General features: G+C 39.7%; 1 protein-coding gene across 1 annotated transcript in view; it reads left to right on the forward strand.

Annotated features, from left to right (window-relative positions):
• Positions 1–17,882, forward strand: part of abcb7 (ATP-binding cassette, sub-family B (MDR/TAP), member 7) — a 45,725-nt gene that overhangs the window by 18,935 nt on the left and 8,908 nt on the right. Inside the window, exons 6-13 of the mRNA XM_058063047.2 lie at positions 628–896; positions 1,509–1,597; positions 4,374–4,461; positions 11,105–11,279; positions 12,728–12,885; positions 15,806–15,969; positions 16,102–16,231; positions 17,289–17,460. Of these exons, the coding sequence (XP_057919030.2) occupies positions 628–896; positions 1,509–1,597; positions 4,374–4,461; positions 11,105–11,279; positions 12,728–12,885; positions 15,806–15,969; positions 16,102–16,231; positions 17,289–17,460 (1,245 nt within the window). The remainder of the gene's footprint in view (positions 1–627; positions 897–1,508; positions 1,598–4,373; positions 4,462–11,104; positions 11,280–12,727; positions 12,886–15,805; positions 15,970–16,101; positions 16,232–17,288; positions 17,461–17,882) is intronic.

The following is a 17,882-nucleotide window of genomic DNA, read 5'->3' on the forward strand; positions in this document are numbered from 1 at the left end:
CCGTGCATGCGTGGGTTTTCTCCGGGTACTCCGGTTTCCTCCCACATTCCAAAAACATAGTTGTCCATAGTTGTCCATAGTTGTCCATAGTTATGAATGTGAGTGTGAATGGTTGTTTGTCTATTGTGATTGGCTGGCCTCCAGTCCAGAGTGTACCCCGCCTCTCGCCAGAAGACAGCTGGGATAGGCTCCAGCACCCCCGTGACCCTCGTGAGGGAAAAAGCGGTAGAAAATGAATGAACAATAATTTAAAGTTTTGGTTTTGCGTGTGGGCATGTAGAGGGGCTTATTTGGCATTGAGCAGTCTGATGGCCAGGGGGAAGTAGCTGTCTCTAAACCTGGTTGTTCTACAGCGGATGCTGCAGAGCCTTCTCCGGGTGTTTGCTATGTTCTCAATGGGGGGGAGCGGGGTCCCTGCTGCAATATTATACTCCAGTCTCCAAATTTCTACATTGGTCTATTTTCTTGGCGCCCTCAGTCTCCTCTTGAATAAAATTGTCGCCTTATCGTAAATCTGTGTCGGTGATGAGCATAGTTTCTTTTCATAACACCCAGTCCTGCAGTTTGAACCTCCTGGCGCTTTTCACAGTTGCTGTGTTTAACCGCCTGTGTCCTCTGCTATCCCAGATGGATGTTCGCGGGCCTGTGCCGCCCTCTTCAATGAGCTTCGAAACATGGTATTTGGCAAGGTGGCCCAGAGCTCCATCCGACGCATCGCCAAGAACGTCTTCCTCCATTTGCACAATCTGGATCTGGGCTTCCATCTCAGCCGCCAGACAGGAGCATTGTCCAAGGCCATCGACCGTGGCACCCGAGGCATCTCCTTTGTCCTCAGTGCCCTCATCTTCAATCTGGGTCCCACTGTCTTTGAGATGGGCCTCGTTAGCGCCATTCTGGTAAATTCTGTTTTGAGATCTATCTTCATGGTTGTTTGTCATGGAGAGAAAAAAAAGCTCTTTATATTCTTGCTTTGTGAGTTCTTGTTAATATTTCAGTAGCACGCACCTTTCATCACCTTGACACACTTTGCAGCAGATTGTCAGGAAATTAATTTCAGGATATTGTCTCATTTTCATTAGATGAATCCCCGTGTTCTTTGGGTGGCAACCCGGAGCCCATTAGCAACGATGATGAATCCCAAAGCTTTTGTGGCGGCTTAATGTTCTCCTGTAGAGTATGCCTCCCTATATTGGCACCACTAAAAAGACTCAGGCTCATCTATAGCTTTGCCTTATTATTCCACTCTGGACCATAATGTCAGCTTGGCTGTAATGAGGACAGACTCCATTGCCCAAATAGCTAAAGCATTAGCACGATTAGGTCTTGTAGTTTCCCCTCCATTTGTAACACTCCATTTCATAGCGGAACGGTCACTAACTGTGCACTCTCACTTGTGACTCCCAGCGTTGGAGCGTGGTGGTCTGATGCGCTTTCTTTCTTAGCGCTGTTAAGTCACAGTACGTCAAATGCATTTTCCTTTACCTGTTTTTTTTTGTCATCCTCTGCAGTTCTACAAGTGTGGTGGAGCATTCACGGCGGTGGCCTTGGGTACATTATCCACTTACACCCTTTTCACCATTCTTATGACACAGTGGAGGTAATAATGAGCACACCTGTATTACAGTATACTGATATAAATAGCTAATGTTCTTTCTCAATTAACACAGATCTAATACTGCTTACAGGAGAGGTGTCCAATCCAATCCAATTTATCTATATAGCACATTTTATAAACAGAGTTTCCAAAGTGCTGCACAGACTAGTAAAAATAAAAAGTAATAATCCAAAACTAAAAGATCATTTAAGAAATAAAATAGTAAAATAGATATTAAAATATTAAAAATAAGAAACAAAAGTATAAAAAAATAAAACCAATTACAATAAAAATGAACTAAAAGACACAGGACCATACGACTCACTCCGAGTTAAAAGCCAGAGAATAAAAGTGGGTTTTAAGACAAGACTTAAAGCTTTCGATGTTGGGGGCCTTTTTTACTTGGGAGGGGAGAGAGTTCCATAGTTTGGGGCCAACCACAGAAAAGGCTCGGTCCCCCCTGGTCTTAAGTCTCGTCTTAGGCACCACAAGTTGGAGCTGGCCCTCGGACCTCAGTGACCGCACTGGAGAGTAAATTTGGATGAGGTCCGATATGTATTTGGGGGCCAGCCCATTCGACGCCTTAAAAACAAACAAACAATAAAATCTTAAAATCAATCCTAAAGTGAACAGGCAACCAGAATTGGGGTGATGTGCTCCCCTTTTTGTGTCCAACCCGGCAGGCATTTGTGCCTTGCAAGTTGCTTTTTAGTAGCTCACCGTATATTGGCTACATAAACCTAAGCATTTTTTGTTTTTAATGTTATTATTATAATATTCATTCATTCATTTTCTACCGCTTTTTCCTCACGAGGGTCGCGTGGGGTGCTGGAGCCTATCCCAGCTGTCTTCAGGCGAGAGGCGGGGTACACCCTGGACTGGTCGCCAGCCAATCACAGGGCACACATAGACAAACAACCATTCACACTCACATTCATACCTATGGACAATTTGGAGTCACCAATTAACCTAGCATGTTTTTGGAATGTGGGAGGAAACTGGAGTACCCGGAGGAAACCCACGCATGCACGGGGAGAACATGCAAACTCCACACAGAGATGGCCGAGGGTGGAATTGAACCCTGGTCTCCTAGCTGTGACGTACGTGCGCTAACCACTAGACCGCCGTGCCGCCATTATTATAATATGTAAAAATCAAATTTTAAAGTTGAAAGCAATGTTTGGTGGACTAACACTGATTTTTGAATCGCAGCTTTCATGCGTCTTGGCGCTCGCTCCGCCAGTCTTTCACACTGCTGTTTGGTGACTTGATGCCATTCCTGGCACAAGAAGACTCTGCTTTGTTTGATGGCTTGTGACCATGTGTTTGCATTGTGATTCAGTAGGCAACTGGAATGGAAAGTCTGTCATACATGCAAAGAAAGATGCAAGAATTCAGGCAAATTTGAGGTGGTCTCTTATCACAGTGTTTTTCCAACCTTTTTTGAGCCACGGCACGTTTTTTTTTACATTGAAAAAATCTTGTGGCACACCACTAATCAAAAATGTTACAAAATGTCACCACGACCTCACACGTAATAAGTGTAAGGGAGGAACAAGGTAGGTGTTGCCACACGGACCTATATTACATTGCTCTGCCAGTCTTTACACCACAGACACTCCACAGTAGCCACGTTTTTACATGACCACTTTTTCTCTTTTCGAATGACCTTTCGGGAAACAATGGTATCCATAGAAAGGAATATTCCAATCTCTTGTCTACATGTGCCGTGAAAATCAACCAGAATAGTCAATAGGGCATGCCCAGTAAAACGTAAACATCAACATCACGTGATACCGAATTCCTCGAGTTTTTCTTTCACTTGTTGGAATAACTCCGTATTGCCAGTTTTCCATTCTTGAAATTTAGTTTGAATCAAAAACAAACTTTGCTTAGTCCAGTGCCGATTGCTGGCCTCCATTTTTAAAACTGAAGAACGTCTGGATCTGCGTGTTACGTCATATCTGAGCATGCGCTGAAAGAACGCACCCGGGATAAATTTAAACAGGAAAACATCAAATTCAATCTTGCTAATATTTTATAATTAAACTCGGGACATGTTTTATATAGATATATATATTTTCTTTTTTAATAAAACTGCACTTGTGAATGGCGTATAGAAGGGTTTAGATTCTGTTTCACAGATGGCGCTAATGCATACGAAAGCTGCTTGCCAACCGCCAATAAACAGAAGAAGAAAAACCCCACTAAGAACAACACACTCTGACAACTTTCCATTTGAGCGGGTACAAGATACCCGAATTGGATTGGGGAAAGGAATATTCCATCCCTGTTCAATTCTTTCAGTTTGAGCAAATATATCAAATGCAATTGGAATATTTGGGTCCATGCATACGTGGATATTGACATAATATTTGCAAATGATGATTAATCAATGTTAACTATAAAAAGTGATATTGGATAATTCCTCACGCCACACCTGACGGTTTCTCAAGGTACACTAGTGTGCCGCAGCACAGTGGTTGAAAATCACTGTCTTAGTAGTTATGTATGTCTATATTTTTCACATACATATATTTTTTTACATACTGCATAAAAATTGGTGTGAATTTTGGCCAAATAATGTACAATTACAAATAATTTGCTCTATCACCTGTAATAAAGAGTAAAGAGATGTAGGCTGTTTTTTCTTTAGTATTATATTTTTTGCAAATAATTAAGCTTATGGTTCCTACGGTTCCTTATGGCTTTCCTTTTTTCTGTGTATTTGGTTGGGACAGTGGGCAGAAGTGATCATGTTGCTTGTTTCTTCACACAGGACCCGTTTCCGCATAGAAATGAACAAAGCAGACAACGAAGCAGGCAACGCAGCCATTGACTCGCTCCTTAACTACGAGACCGTTAAGGTGAGATTTCTTACACGAATACGTGCACACACCTGGACTTTAAGACTATTTTCAGCTCCTCATTTCACTCCTCCTCCCTTCATCTTTATTTTTTTCTTCTATTCACTTGGGAACAGCAGATTTTTTGTTATACTATGTAGGTGTGATTAGCCATTGTATGTTTAACTTCATTTGACTGAATATAAACACATGCAAGCGTTTTAGTGGTACGGTCAGGTCACACTTATCTAATTGCTATGCAAAGGCATCAAGCAGTAGTTTGCTCCAGATCACTCGAGTCTCTTCATGCATTTTTTCTGTAATTGGCCTTAAAGCAGAAATATTGATTGACTTGAGTGAGTGCTGGCCAGCAAGTCAATATCATCTATTATCATCTCTGTATATAATTGGGCAGTGATTAAAATGATCATATAATGATATTCCACCAACAGTGTCTAAACACAGCTTGTAAATGTTTTGTTAAAAGCCTCTGGTGTAAGATTTTTTTTTAATTTAAAATGATCACATGGAAGATAAAAAGGCAAAATTATGATCACTTTTTCATTTTCTATCATGCTCTATCATGCTCACGGTGTAACCCGCCCCTAGGATAGGCTCCAGCTTAACCCCTGCGACTCTAATGAGGATAAGCGGTATAGAAAATGTATGGATGCCCCACCTTCCCAATTGAAATACTATTGAGAACCTCTTAATATTCAATAATGTATTTGTACAAGCCACTGTATAAGTTGCTGGCGCCATCCTTCTGCATACAATCAACTGATTAACCAATTACATTAATAAAAATCAGCTGACTTGCAACAATTTCAAACAATTTCCAACTCTATGAATCAATTTGCTCAAAACAGTGACATAGTGCAAATGCATCACAGGGGTGTGTGCATTTTTATAGACTTAACATGGTAACATTCAAAATGTTTGCAAACATTGGTTACTATATTCCTTTTCCTATTATGGGATTTATGGTAATGGTTTTATTTCATTTGAACATGCATCAGATTACAATTGAGTGCATCCCATAATCAGTTCACAGTTCCACATGTCCAAAAGGAGTAGGAAGAAGCAAAGCTTATTAAATCCTACCCCTCCATCTGGTACTTTTACAATCAGTAACTGTTACATTTGTTCACTTCCTGCTTTCCATGATACAGTTTAAGGTTGTTTTTTTTTAATTTTTAAAATTTGTAAAAAAAAAAACATTAAAAAAAATATATATATTTTTAAATTTTTTAAATTAAATTTTTTTTTACTTTTTTTTTTTTACTTTTTTTGTCACATACCGAAGTACAAGGTGATATGACCATCCAATGACATAATGGGTACCATAGTAAGTGTCAATATAGTGATATATATAGCACATCATGACTGGTTCAAGACTCTTCATCCTTGTATTTAGCAAACATCAACTGCTTGTATTGTTTCTTGAATTGGCTCATCGTTGTGCATTGTTTGAGGTCCTTACTCAATCCATTCCATAGTTTGATTCCACATACTGAAATGCTATGGCTTTTTAACGTAGTCCTAGCATATAAGTGTTTCAAATGTAGTTCTTCCCTGAGATCATATTTCTCCTCTCTTGTAGAGAAGTATTGGATGACATTTTTAGGTAATTGGTTGTTTTTAGCCTTATGCATTATTTTAGCTGTTTGAAGATGAACTATATCAGCAAGTTGAAGTATTTGTGATTTTAGAAATAAGGAGTTAGTATGTTCTCTGTAGGCGGCATTATGAATTATCCTTACTGACCTTTTTTTCAGTACATTTAGCGAGTGAAGATTGCTTTTATAGTTATTAGCCCATATTTCCACACAATAAGTAAGATATGGTGGAACCAGAGAGCAATAAAGAGTGTGGAGTGATTTCTGATTGAGAACAAACTTTGCTTTGTTCAATACTGAAATATGTTTAAGGTCCTTAAAATGTTGTATATTACGTAATCAGGAAAAAGATGAAAAAAATAAACAAATGAGATTGAGTCATTTGCAAGTATGCCTTTATACTCTGTTTATCCTCGGGGCATTGCTGTAGTCAGGAAGTACCTGCAGCCACATGCAGTTTGTTAATGTACATTGTCTCTTGTTCAGCCATAGAAAATGATTACCGGAAAGTATGTCATGCTAATTATTCATCCTCTGTTTAGCTGGAATGTACATTAAAATATCTAATTGGTTGTCATATTTGGTGATGTTGGAAATCACCATGTAAATTACTAATGCTATTTCCTGGCACGTATATGGGATTTTCAATGTAATTTAGCTTCAAGCTTTTACATTTGTCTGAATATCTTTCATTTATGTTTGAATGTCACAGAGAAAAGTTCTTTATCTTATGTAAGGCATAATTGACGTGCTTTATTTCTTTATGTTGAGTTTTATAGCGCTTAAGTGCAAAGTAAAGGCTCTGAAGTCGAGCTCAACTGGATAATTTATTGAGAACCTGTCATCTCCCTGCTGGGCTCGCAGCGGGAGCAGAACAACACTGATGGTGAAAGTCCTACAAAACCCTTGCCCCCTTCTTTTTAAATGCATTAATGAATTTAAAAGAAAATCACTTCCCTCGCTAGCTGTTGAAAGTAATGCTTTTACTTTCTGTGGTACAGTAGCTAATTGAGTAAGGTCGGTTTATGCAGTTTTTTCACTGCTAAGGTCCGAACCTCATTTTGCTGTCTGAAATTGCGTCAAACAGACTAGCTTATATGAAAATGAAATCACACTATTGTTTCAATACAGCATAATTATATTGGCAGAATGATGTTATAGCCAAATTCATTCATTCATTTTCTACCGCTTTTTCCTCCCGAGGGTCACGGGGGGGCGGTGCTGGAGCCTATTCCAGCTGTCTTCGGATGAGAGGCGGGGTACACCCTGGACTGGTGGCCAGCCAATCACAGGGCACATATAGACAAACAACCATTCACACTCACATTCATACCTATGGACAATTTGGAGTCGCTAATTAACCTAGCATGTTTTTGGAACGTGGGAGGAAACCTGAGTACCCGGAGAAAACCCACGCATGCACGGGGAGAACATGCAAACTCCACACAGAGATGGCCGAGGGTGGAATTGAACCCTGGTCTCCTAGCTGTGATGTCTGTGCGCTAACCACTGTGAGGTCTGACCGCCCGTTATAGCCAAATTTGTCACACAATTCCACTTTCTGTTTACCTTTGAGCAGTGCTTCTTAAATAATGGGGTCCCTCGAGGGGGGTGCGGACCTGCTGACAGAACTGATTTTTTCGTACTTAGCATGCAATTTGACTCAATTTGAATACGCTTGTATGCCCACTGCTCTCCATGTTGGTGCATTTCCCTGGTTTTTAGTTTCGAGTTCAGTCTCTACAATTCCAGAGTTCCATATGAAACCCAGCAATTTTTTTGGTACTGGATTGTGGAAAAATTTGAAGAGTTCGTTTTTTGTTTTTTTTTCAACTTTTCAGACTTTTTAAGCAAGCCATTGTTCTCTTATTCACTTCTCGGCAAGTAAACATGCAATTTCACCGGTGTTTGCCGTCACATAACTGTAATTAACTGAATCATTCCAACCGCAATCTGCCCCTGCGATTGGTCCTTGAGCATGATTATATGTTATTATTATATTTCCCATTCACTTTAATTGGTCACGGGTTTGTAAAGGGACAGCATTGGGTCCGTATCGGGAACTGAGGTCTGCCATTTGGTGATGGCTGGGCTATATGAAATGTTGAATAAATGGGGACCAAAACCCTGGGTGGAAAAAAATGCAAAATAAAAAAAAAATAATAATCTTAATACCTATGTATTGATTTAGTCATCATTTTAGTGCTCCATAATCATATAATTTTTCATATTGTTAAACTTTTCTCTGTGTTGGATACCCTGTATCCCTTGTTCTGTTCTGCTTCCCCACATCCATCATTGTACACGCACACACACAAACAAAATCACCACGTGAGCAGGCTCCAGAGGCTTTTTGTTCATTGCTCCAGATATATTTTTGGTATTCATGTTATTTCCTTTGCTGTTACTTTGCGTACTCTTTTCCTCTTACATTTTGTTCCGTGTTATTTTGTGTCATCTATGTCAACGTGACCAAATTTAGCATCACTCTGAGCTGTGAGTGCATATGTAATTAGATCTCCGCCCACTCAGAAATCCGTTCCACTTTCACAAAGAGCCAGATGAGAAACCTGAACATGGTTTCTTGCGCTGCTTCTGCATGTTGTTCATGTGTTAGATACCCTTCTTTATATACAACCCCCTCACTCGTATGCCCTGCTTTTTTTTCCCTGAATGCCAATCTATGGTGCGTCCGTTGCTGCACAGCTGGTAGCTAGCAGATCGCCCACTTTGGCAGAGCAGAAAAAACAATAGTGCAACTAAACAAACAGCAATGTTTGCTAGTTCGTGGGTAATTGGCACCAGGGTTGGAGGAGGAAGCTTGTTGTGGTTATTGTTTTATTTGCCGCATTTAAGCAGTGCGCTGTTAACAGATTGAAGTGGTAGCTGTACTGTATGTCGAAATTAGTACTGCTGGATCATCATTTGAAAGGATCACCGATAGTAGGCGTTAAGCTGCCGTAGATGTAAATCCAGAGGTTGACATGACGAATATCCAGGGCTCTACATTAAAAACAAAAATGACTTGCCCATGGGGAATCCTTAAGGTGAGAACTGCTTGCCGAACTTGTAAAATGAGAAGTCTGCCATAATGATATCATCTAATTTTTGTGGCATCACATGAGAATCTCAAATAAAGAGGAAATGATTATCATTTCTTGTGGTTGTTTTCCTACATAGATCATGACGTTGCTTGGAAATCTGGATTGTCAAGAGACTTCTAGGCACCACAATGAAACATTATTGAATAGACACATATAGTTGGTGGGTAGACTAATTATTTTTTTCAGATTAAAATTAACAAAGCATTAGAGCCCTGTAGACATGACAAAACACGACTATAGTCACATTTATATTCTTTTTATTTACAACGTGTTGCGCAACTGCAGGGTCTTGAGACACATGCTAACTGGCAAACTAGAGAGCTAGCGACCTAAACGGTAGCCTCCAAGTTATTTCCTTTAAACTTAAATAGCCAAAAACTTACCACTTCCACACGGATAGGGAGGATAACTATTAACAGTTATTTAACCTTTAACATGAACATTAATCAAACGTAATAATTTTTTCTGGGTACATGATACCATACGGCATCCATATCAAACTTGAGCGGGCCGCACTAACATTAAACTTTCATATCAAGGTGGGGGCCTCAAACTAGTGTCCTGCGGGCCACATTTGGACCGCGGGCCGCATGTTTCAGACCCCTGCTCTACATTAAAAACTAAAATGACTTGCCCATGGGGAATCCTTAAGGTGAGAACTACTTGGCCGAACTTGTAAAGTTTTACCCATGTAAAATGAAAAGACTGCCATAATGATATCATCTAATTTTTGTGGCATCACATGAGAATCTCGAATAAAGATGAAATGATTATCATTTCTTGTGGTTGTTTTCCTACATAGATCATGACATTGCATGGAAATCTGGATTGTCAAGAGACTTCTAGGCACTTTGCCTTTTATAAGTTGTGCACCACAATGAAACATTATTGAAAAGACACATTTGTGTACTAGTAAAGTGTTTTTAATGCAGAAAAAAAATGCTCAATGGTCAAACAATAATTTGTGAAGCAAAGGTGAGAAAAATACACGGAGAAATGGAAGCGCTAGATTTTGTAGCTTGTGCAAAATCAGCACTTGGTATTGGATCTAATCGGTGGTGTTTCATTGTGACCACTTCAAATTGTCACAGCAATGTGATTCACTCACCTGTGCCATCATTTGATTTGCTGCCGCTAATAAAATACTTGTTTAGGAGGCACTGGTTCATCACTTTTTGCTGTTTTCCTTCAGAAGTTGTTGAAGAATTAGACCATGTTGGCAGGGACGCCATGATAGATGTTTTCCTAGTCAAACCATCGCTGATTCGGTCTAAATAAACGATTCTGATTGGTCCATTTCAAGATTTGCAAGGATTGGTTTGCAAATTACCACCGGAATTACGCAGTCCATGTTTTACCAACACCCAACAAGAACCGCTTTTAAAAAAACAGTATGGCATGCCAAAGTGCACTTGCCCGACGGGAATATCACTGATTGGATTTACTTGCCTGAATTTTGTTTTAACTTGCCCCGGGCCATCGGTACATCGTTATTGTCGAGCCCTGATATCCGAATATGTGTTTCTTGCTCAATCTGAAGATGGAATGTGGATTTTGTTTTTTTCTTTTCTACCCTTCAAGATTATTTGACTTCTCTAAAAGCTCTTGGTCTTCAGCACTCTACGGATTTAGTTCTATTACCTCCCTAATTTTCATTTCAGTGATAAGGATGAAAATACAGACATGAAAAAGTGCTTTGGAGGCCAACAGAGATCCAGACTACACTCAGAGCGGTCACTGAGAACAAACGCAGCCTTGATGTGGGCTGCACTAAAATGTCCATATCCCTGACCGCACTCCGTGGTTCCTTAACCTCGTACCAGAATCGCATTTTCTTTTCTCTCTAGTTCTCCCTCAACGTACACGTTGGCTTCATAATAAATCCCTTGGCTGTCTACAGGTCAGTCTTATCTCCATATCTCTTTCTGTTTCCTGTCTCAGTATTTCAACAATGAGAAGTATGAAGCTGAACGTTATGATGGCTACCTGAAAACATATGAGTCATCGTCGTTAAAAACCACGTCCACGCTGGCAATGCTCAACTTCGGCCAGAGCGCCATCTTCAGTGTGGGTCTCACCGGCATCATGTTGCTGGCCAGCAAGGGCATTGCAGCAGGTGGGTAAAAACACACTGGTTGTCTTGACTTGTTTGCGTTGTTTAGATTACCGTATTTTCTGCACTATAAGTCGCATTTTTTGTGGGTAATTTATTCTACAAACTACTTGACCAAAACAGACATTACATCCTCTTGGAAGGCGAGTTCTAACATTAATAAAATAATAGAAAACAGGCTGAATAGGTGTAAGATATGCTAACACAATAGTTATTCAGCTACACAAAAAATAAACAATGTCCAGTGTTTATGTAACATAAAATTTTTTTTTCATTTATAAGTCGCTCTGGAGTATAAGTCACAGGAACAGCCAACCTATGAATAAAAGTGTGACTTATAGTCCAGGAAATACGGTAATTGCTTGACTTTCCCTGGGACAAAATACCATCATCACAATATGTCACATTACCATACCTCAGGGTACTGTATCAGTACCTTTTTAGAAGTTTTTCATGTGGGATACGATCTGGGACCACCAAGGAATAGCAAAAAAAAAAAACACACGTAATCGGTACACCTCCTGTCTACGCGTCTGACCGCACTAATTTTATTTAAGACTTAAATTGCTTATTCTCTGGAATTATATATTCTATATATCCCTGTAAAAGTGATTATGGGGGTGTTATTTTATGTCCAGAGGGCTCTAATCATGTTGTTACAAATTAGGTTGTGTGCAGTTTTTTTCTATGTTGAAAATATTCAGTGGAAATTCAATTTCGGAACGTTCACTGTCTGGTTTCCAACCAGTTAACTGTGATAAATGAGGGATTACTGTATATGAGTTTTGAATTGTTCTCTGCATGTAAAATTACAATTGTTCTCTTGACTTATATATTCTATATATGCCTGTAAAAGTGATGATGGGGGTGTTATTTTATGTCCGGAGGACTCTAATCATTTTAAAACCGATACAGTTTGTGTGCAGTTTTTTTCTACCTGGGAAAATATTCAGCGGAAATTCACTTTCGGAACATTCACTGTCTGGTTTGCAACCAGTTAATTGTGATAAATGAGGGATTACTGTATATGGGTTTTGGATTGTTCTCTGCATGTGAAATTAAAATTGTTGTCTTGAATTATATATTCTATATATATGTCCGTAAAAGTGATTATGGGGGTGTTATTTTATGTCCAGAGGGCTCTAATCATGTTAAAACCGATAAAGGTTGTATGCAGTTTTTTTCTAGGTTGTAACTGGGAAAATATTCAGTGGAAATTCACTTTCGGAACATTCACTGTCTGGTTTGCAACCAGTTAATTGTGATAAATGAGGGATTACTGTATATGGGTTTTGAATTGTTCTCTGCATGTAAAATTACAATTGTTCTATATTAATTGTTTTGTGTTAACATGTTTGGGTAGTATGGACTGATGAATAGTGAAAACCGATATGGTATTTGTTTTGAGAGCGTAGATTACTTGCATCACATTTACTGCTATTGTTTTGTAGGTACAATGACGGTGGGGGATCTGGTGATGGTGAACGGCCTGCTCTTCCAGCTCTCCCTTCCTCTGAACTTCCTGGGCACAGTGTACAGAGAAACCCGGCAGGCTCTTATAGACATGAACACGCTTTTCACGTTACTCAGCATCGACACAAAGATCAAGGTAACTTGTTAGGATGTCATACAATTCTTCATTTTGTGGTGTTCATTCTGGAGAATGTTTTGTGTGCTCCCAGTTGTTGTGCTGATGCGTATTCAGCCTGTACAAAAGCTCACTGAATACACAACCATACATACAACATAATGATTTCTGAAGGACAAGAGGAACATAACGATTACCCGTGAAACGGTGCCTTCTGAAGTGATAAAGTAAATGATACTCCTGGGTGACTCCTGTGTCTATTTTCAGTCATCTTGACACTTCTTAGACAATTCTGCAAAAGCGCTTCAATTTGACCTTGAAATAGGTATGGAGACTGAAAACCTTTTTCTTGTGCTTGCAAAAGAAACAGGCAAGATTTGGTTCGACTAGAGCAGACCCTCCCCTTGTAAAAGGCTGTCTGTTATTTTTACAAAACAAGCGTACAAGCCCGTACGGCTCGTGCTGGAGTCCACTTAAGTGCAAATGTGTGCCTGCTGCCTGATGGCCTGAATGCTATTGTGGTGTCCGGCCTGTAATTACAGCTGCAAAATGATTGTCACTTGTTATTTTTCACTCATCAGTAATACTGCTCTCAATTGTGATTCTCCAGGGAATGGTTGCAGCCCAGCAGGCCATTATTGACTGAACGCATTACGCATTCTTTGAAACATTTGCATTATGTACTTAAAATGATTTACCCCACCACAAAATAAATGATTTGGGCTTTTCTCCATTTGGGAGGGGTGAATTTATCTCTTTGTATTAATGTATTAATGGACTGGGAGTTATTTGTATTAATTGGCAGAGGTTGATTGTGCCGTCATTCTTGTTTTCACAATCTAGCCACCATACCAACACGGACCTGCCCCCCCAAACAATATGATTTAACCCTCCTCTTGTGTTAGGGTTGGCACAGACCGTTTTACATTTTAATGCATAAAAAGAATCACATAACATTTGTTTATTGCATCAAGGCTTTTTGACTTTGTCAGGAAACTCTTATTTCAACAAAATAAAACCAAAAAAACAATTTCTACTACATTTTAAAATGGTCTGGTTGAAATTATGACCACTGTATTGTGAAGGTATTTGCTCAATTTTGCTAGCTAAAGATAAAAGCAAACATAGTCTCACAAATAGCAAGGGCAGTGGCGAAAGCTGATTGGTCCAGGACTCCAGCCTCAGGACTCCAGCCCTGAGTGTATAGACCGGGCAGGGAAAGGAAGGGTGCTTTTTGCAGCTGCGCTGTATTAAGACACGCTTACTTGTAGGCATACAGGGACTGCAGATAAGCCTGGACGTCTGTATTAGGTATTGTTGTCAGGAATAAATAATCTGGTTCTCATTCTATAATTTGGTTCTTTAAGATTCCCTTATCCTCTATTCGAAACCCACTTAGAGTCCTCACGGGGAGGATTTCTACAACTGTTAGGGTCGGTTTGGACCCGGTTATAATAATATGACTACAAAGCAATATTTTGAGCCACAACTGAAATCATAAGTGTACAATTAGCCAACACAATGACAACCAGCTCCTCTTCTCATCATGTAAGCTTCAGGGGATTCTCATTTTGACCGCTTTTCCAGTATACCAGCAGAAAAACAAGGTCCAGACATGTGAGGTGAATTCACTCATTTGACTGATGGCTGATTTCACATTTACAATTTGGATCATGGAAAGAATGGCAAGAAGTACAGTGAACCAAGATCTGGACCTGTTCTGCTTTTTCATTTCACTTTATACTAAAGTTCTGTTGCTGAAAACAATCACTTTTTCTACCTTTTCTTCACATTAATATATATGGGTCAAAATTCACCCCAACACCATAGATGTTTCTTTAGTGATTCATACTAACATGAGAAAATAAATAAATTCATTGATTTAAGGGGTGGCATGGTGGTCAAGTGGTTAGCGCGCAGACCTCACAACTAGGAGGCCAGGGTTCAATTCCACCCTCGAGTTTGCATGTTCTCCCCGTGCATGCATGGGTATTTTCCGGGTACTCCGGTTTCCTCCCACATTCCACAAACATGCTAGGTTAATTGGCGACTCCAAATTTTGTCCATAGGTATGAATGTGAGTGTGAATGGTTGTTTGTCTATATGTGCCCTGTGATTGGCTGGCGACCAGTCCAGGGTGTACCCCGCCTCTCGCCCGAAGACAACTGGGATAGGCTCCAGAAAATGCGGTAGAAAATGAATGAATTAATGAATGAATAATTGATTTAAGGGATATGTTCTATAGCCCTCAGTAATAGCCAGGTAACAAAAGAACCTTCAATTTATTAATATGATTCTTTTGAGGTTCATTTGACTATTTTTGGAAATTGAAATGGAGGGGTATAGTGACCAAAAAAGGCCTCCATGCCCACACCAAAAGTATTAAAACCAATATTTTCATGTATGAGGAAGCCTAAGAAGGTAACCAAGACATGAGAAGCAAATTTGATGGTTATTGTTTTTAGTGTATTTTATAGCTGATTTAATACATGGGTCAAAACCGACCCGTTAACATAAGACATGATACCAGAAAGCTAACACAAGAGGAAGGTTAAGTCTAGGCTGAGAATGCTACTTTCTGCCTTGGCTACACAGCTTATGTTGCTATTAAATTGTACTGAACAGGCTTTCAGCCTTTGTGTAAGGAAAGTGCTTTATTGGCTACTGACCTTGGCTTTATCTCAGCACTATGCTGAGACCTCAGCTTGTTGTGTACCGAAGATTTTCATGCGTATGGATCTGCCAGTCATCATGAGGAGTGATGATTCCTTTTGAAGGACTCCTAAAATGTTCTTCGTTTTTTTTCTTCATCATTATCTGCCTGTACAAGGTGTTGGATTTGGGTTGCATCTTGCCAGACTTTGTGTACCGGTTGCTGGTTTTATTTGTCTCCCGTCTCTTTCCATTGCATCAGTCAATTTGATCAATTGTATTTTTTCAGGAGAAGGATCTGGCCCCGCCTTTAACCATCACGCCACAGGAGGCCACAATTCGCTTTGAAGATGTATATTTTGAGTACTTGGAAGGCCAGAAAGTCCTGAATGGTGTGACCTTTGAGGTGCCTGCTGGGAAGAAGGTAGCCATCGTCGGTGGCAGCGGGTCCGGGTAGGTCAGGTTTTTAGCAGAAATACAGACTGTCTGCTGACAGTCTTATCACTCGCTGTCATCAGTGGGGGTGTGACGTTGTCGGGCGGCACACACAGTGCTGATGATGATTTGTCCCGTTTCTGCTTTCAGGAAGAGCACTGTTGTGCGGCTCTTGTTTCGCTTCTATGAGCCTCAGCGGGGGAACATCTATATCGCGGGGCAGAACATCCGAGATGTCAGCCTTGAGAGCTTGCGGAAGGCTTTGGGGGTCGTGCCTCAGGTCTGTGACGCACCAGTACATTACAGTCAAGATATATATATATATATATATATATGCCAAATGTGGCCCGCAGGACACTAGTTTGACCCCAACTTGATATGAAAGTTTGTTAGTGCGGCCCGCGCAAGTTTGATATGGATGCTGTATGGTATCATGTACCCAGAAAAAATTATTAAGTTTGATTCATGTTCATGTTAAAGGTTAAATAACTGCTAATAGTTATCCTCCCTATGCGTGTGGAAGTGGTAAGTTTTTGAATTTTAAGTTTAAAGGAAATAACGTGAAGGCTACCGTTTAGGTCGCTAGCTCTCGAGTTTGCGAATTAGCATGTGTCTCAAGACCCTGCAGTTGCGCAAAATGTTGTAAATTAAGAGAGTATAAATGTGACTATAGTCGTGTTTTGTCATGTCTACAGGGCTCTAATAATGCTTTGTTCATTTTAATATGAAAAAAATAATTTGTCTACCCACCAACTATATGTGGTTTCTTAAGTTTTTATTATTTGCCATTTTATTGTTATTATATTTATTTATTTATTACTGAGTGATTGATTTTCTTTAATCTTGATTTGTTTATTTATTTTTCATCGTATTTTGTGCAGAAAAATAAAAAGTAAGATACTTGAGAACAGTGGAATGTTTTATCAGAGCTTTTCTTGTAGAAAACCAAAGCAAAGTTTATTCATTTTTCTATTTTTAATAAATGGGCCGGGCTTTTTTTTTGTTTTTTGTTTTGGAAAACCTGATGCGGCCCAGTCTCGCCCAGACCCTAGCTCCAGTGGCCCCCAAATAAATTGAGTTTGAGACCCCTGCAATAGCGTATTAGTAATCAACAACAGCATGACAAATAATCTGAATTCCAGTTCTTCTTTTTCCCTGCAATGAGCTCGCAGGGTAATCTGAACAGATGGTACGGTGTTTTTGTCATCGCATACTACTCTTTCTCCCTCCTACCTTTTGTCTTTGTATCCACGGCGCTCTGTTCCCGTCTCTGCAGCAATGAAAATATTCTCTGAAGCCTTTTTTTTATTATTATAACCCCCCTCCTATGTTGTCAGGATGCCGTTCTGTTCCACAACACCATTTTCTACAACCTGCAGTATGGGAACATCAACGCTACACCGGAAGATGTTTACCAAGTGGCTCGTCTTGCAGGCATCCATGACGCCATACTCAGGATGCCACATGGCTATGACACCCAAGTTGGGGAGCGAGGCCTCAAGCTGTCAGGTTTGCTACAGTATGATAACTGCACCATCGCCTTAGAAACATCTAATTACATTTTCATCTTTGCTTAAAAAAAAAAAAAACGGATATCTAAGGATATGGCAACCAGAAGTTGGGGCCAAACCTTTGACAACAGTTCACTATGAATATTTATGTCAATATGTTTGTTAAACCACATTGCAGGCTATTTATTTCTAACTGTAATCACTTAGAAATATATTAGAGGAGTACTAGATTTTGTTTTTAAAGTGCACATGAGAAGGTGAAGAAGAAAATCAGAAATACCATAAATCCGTCCTCAACGGATTTGCCAATATTTCTCACAATTCAAAGTTGAAGTCAAGTCACCGCAAGTGTAATATTAGAGAACAAAAACTTTGTTCTTATCGTGTGCGTCATATTTGTTAGGTTAATATTTGTACGTC

Source organism: Doryrhamphus excisus, linkage group LG22 (assembly GCF_037039965.1).
Source record: "Doryrhamphus excisus strain RoL-2023G ecotype Guam linkage group LG22, RoL_Dexc_Guam_v1.1, whole genome shotgun sequence".
In the NCBI taxonomy this organism is placed as follows: domain Eukaryota; kingdom Metazoa; phylum Chordata; class Actinopteri; order Syngnathiformes; family Syngnathidae; genus Doryrhamphus; species Doryrhamphus excisus.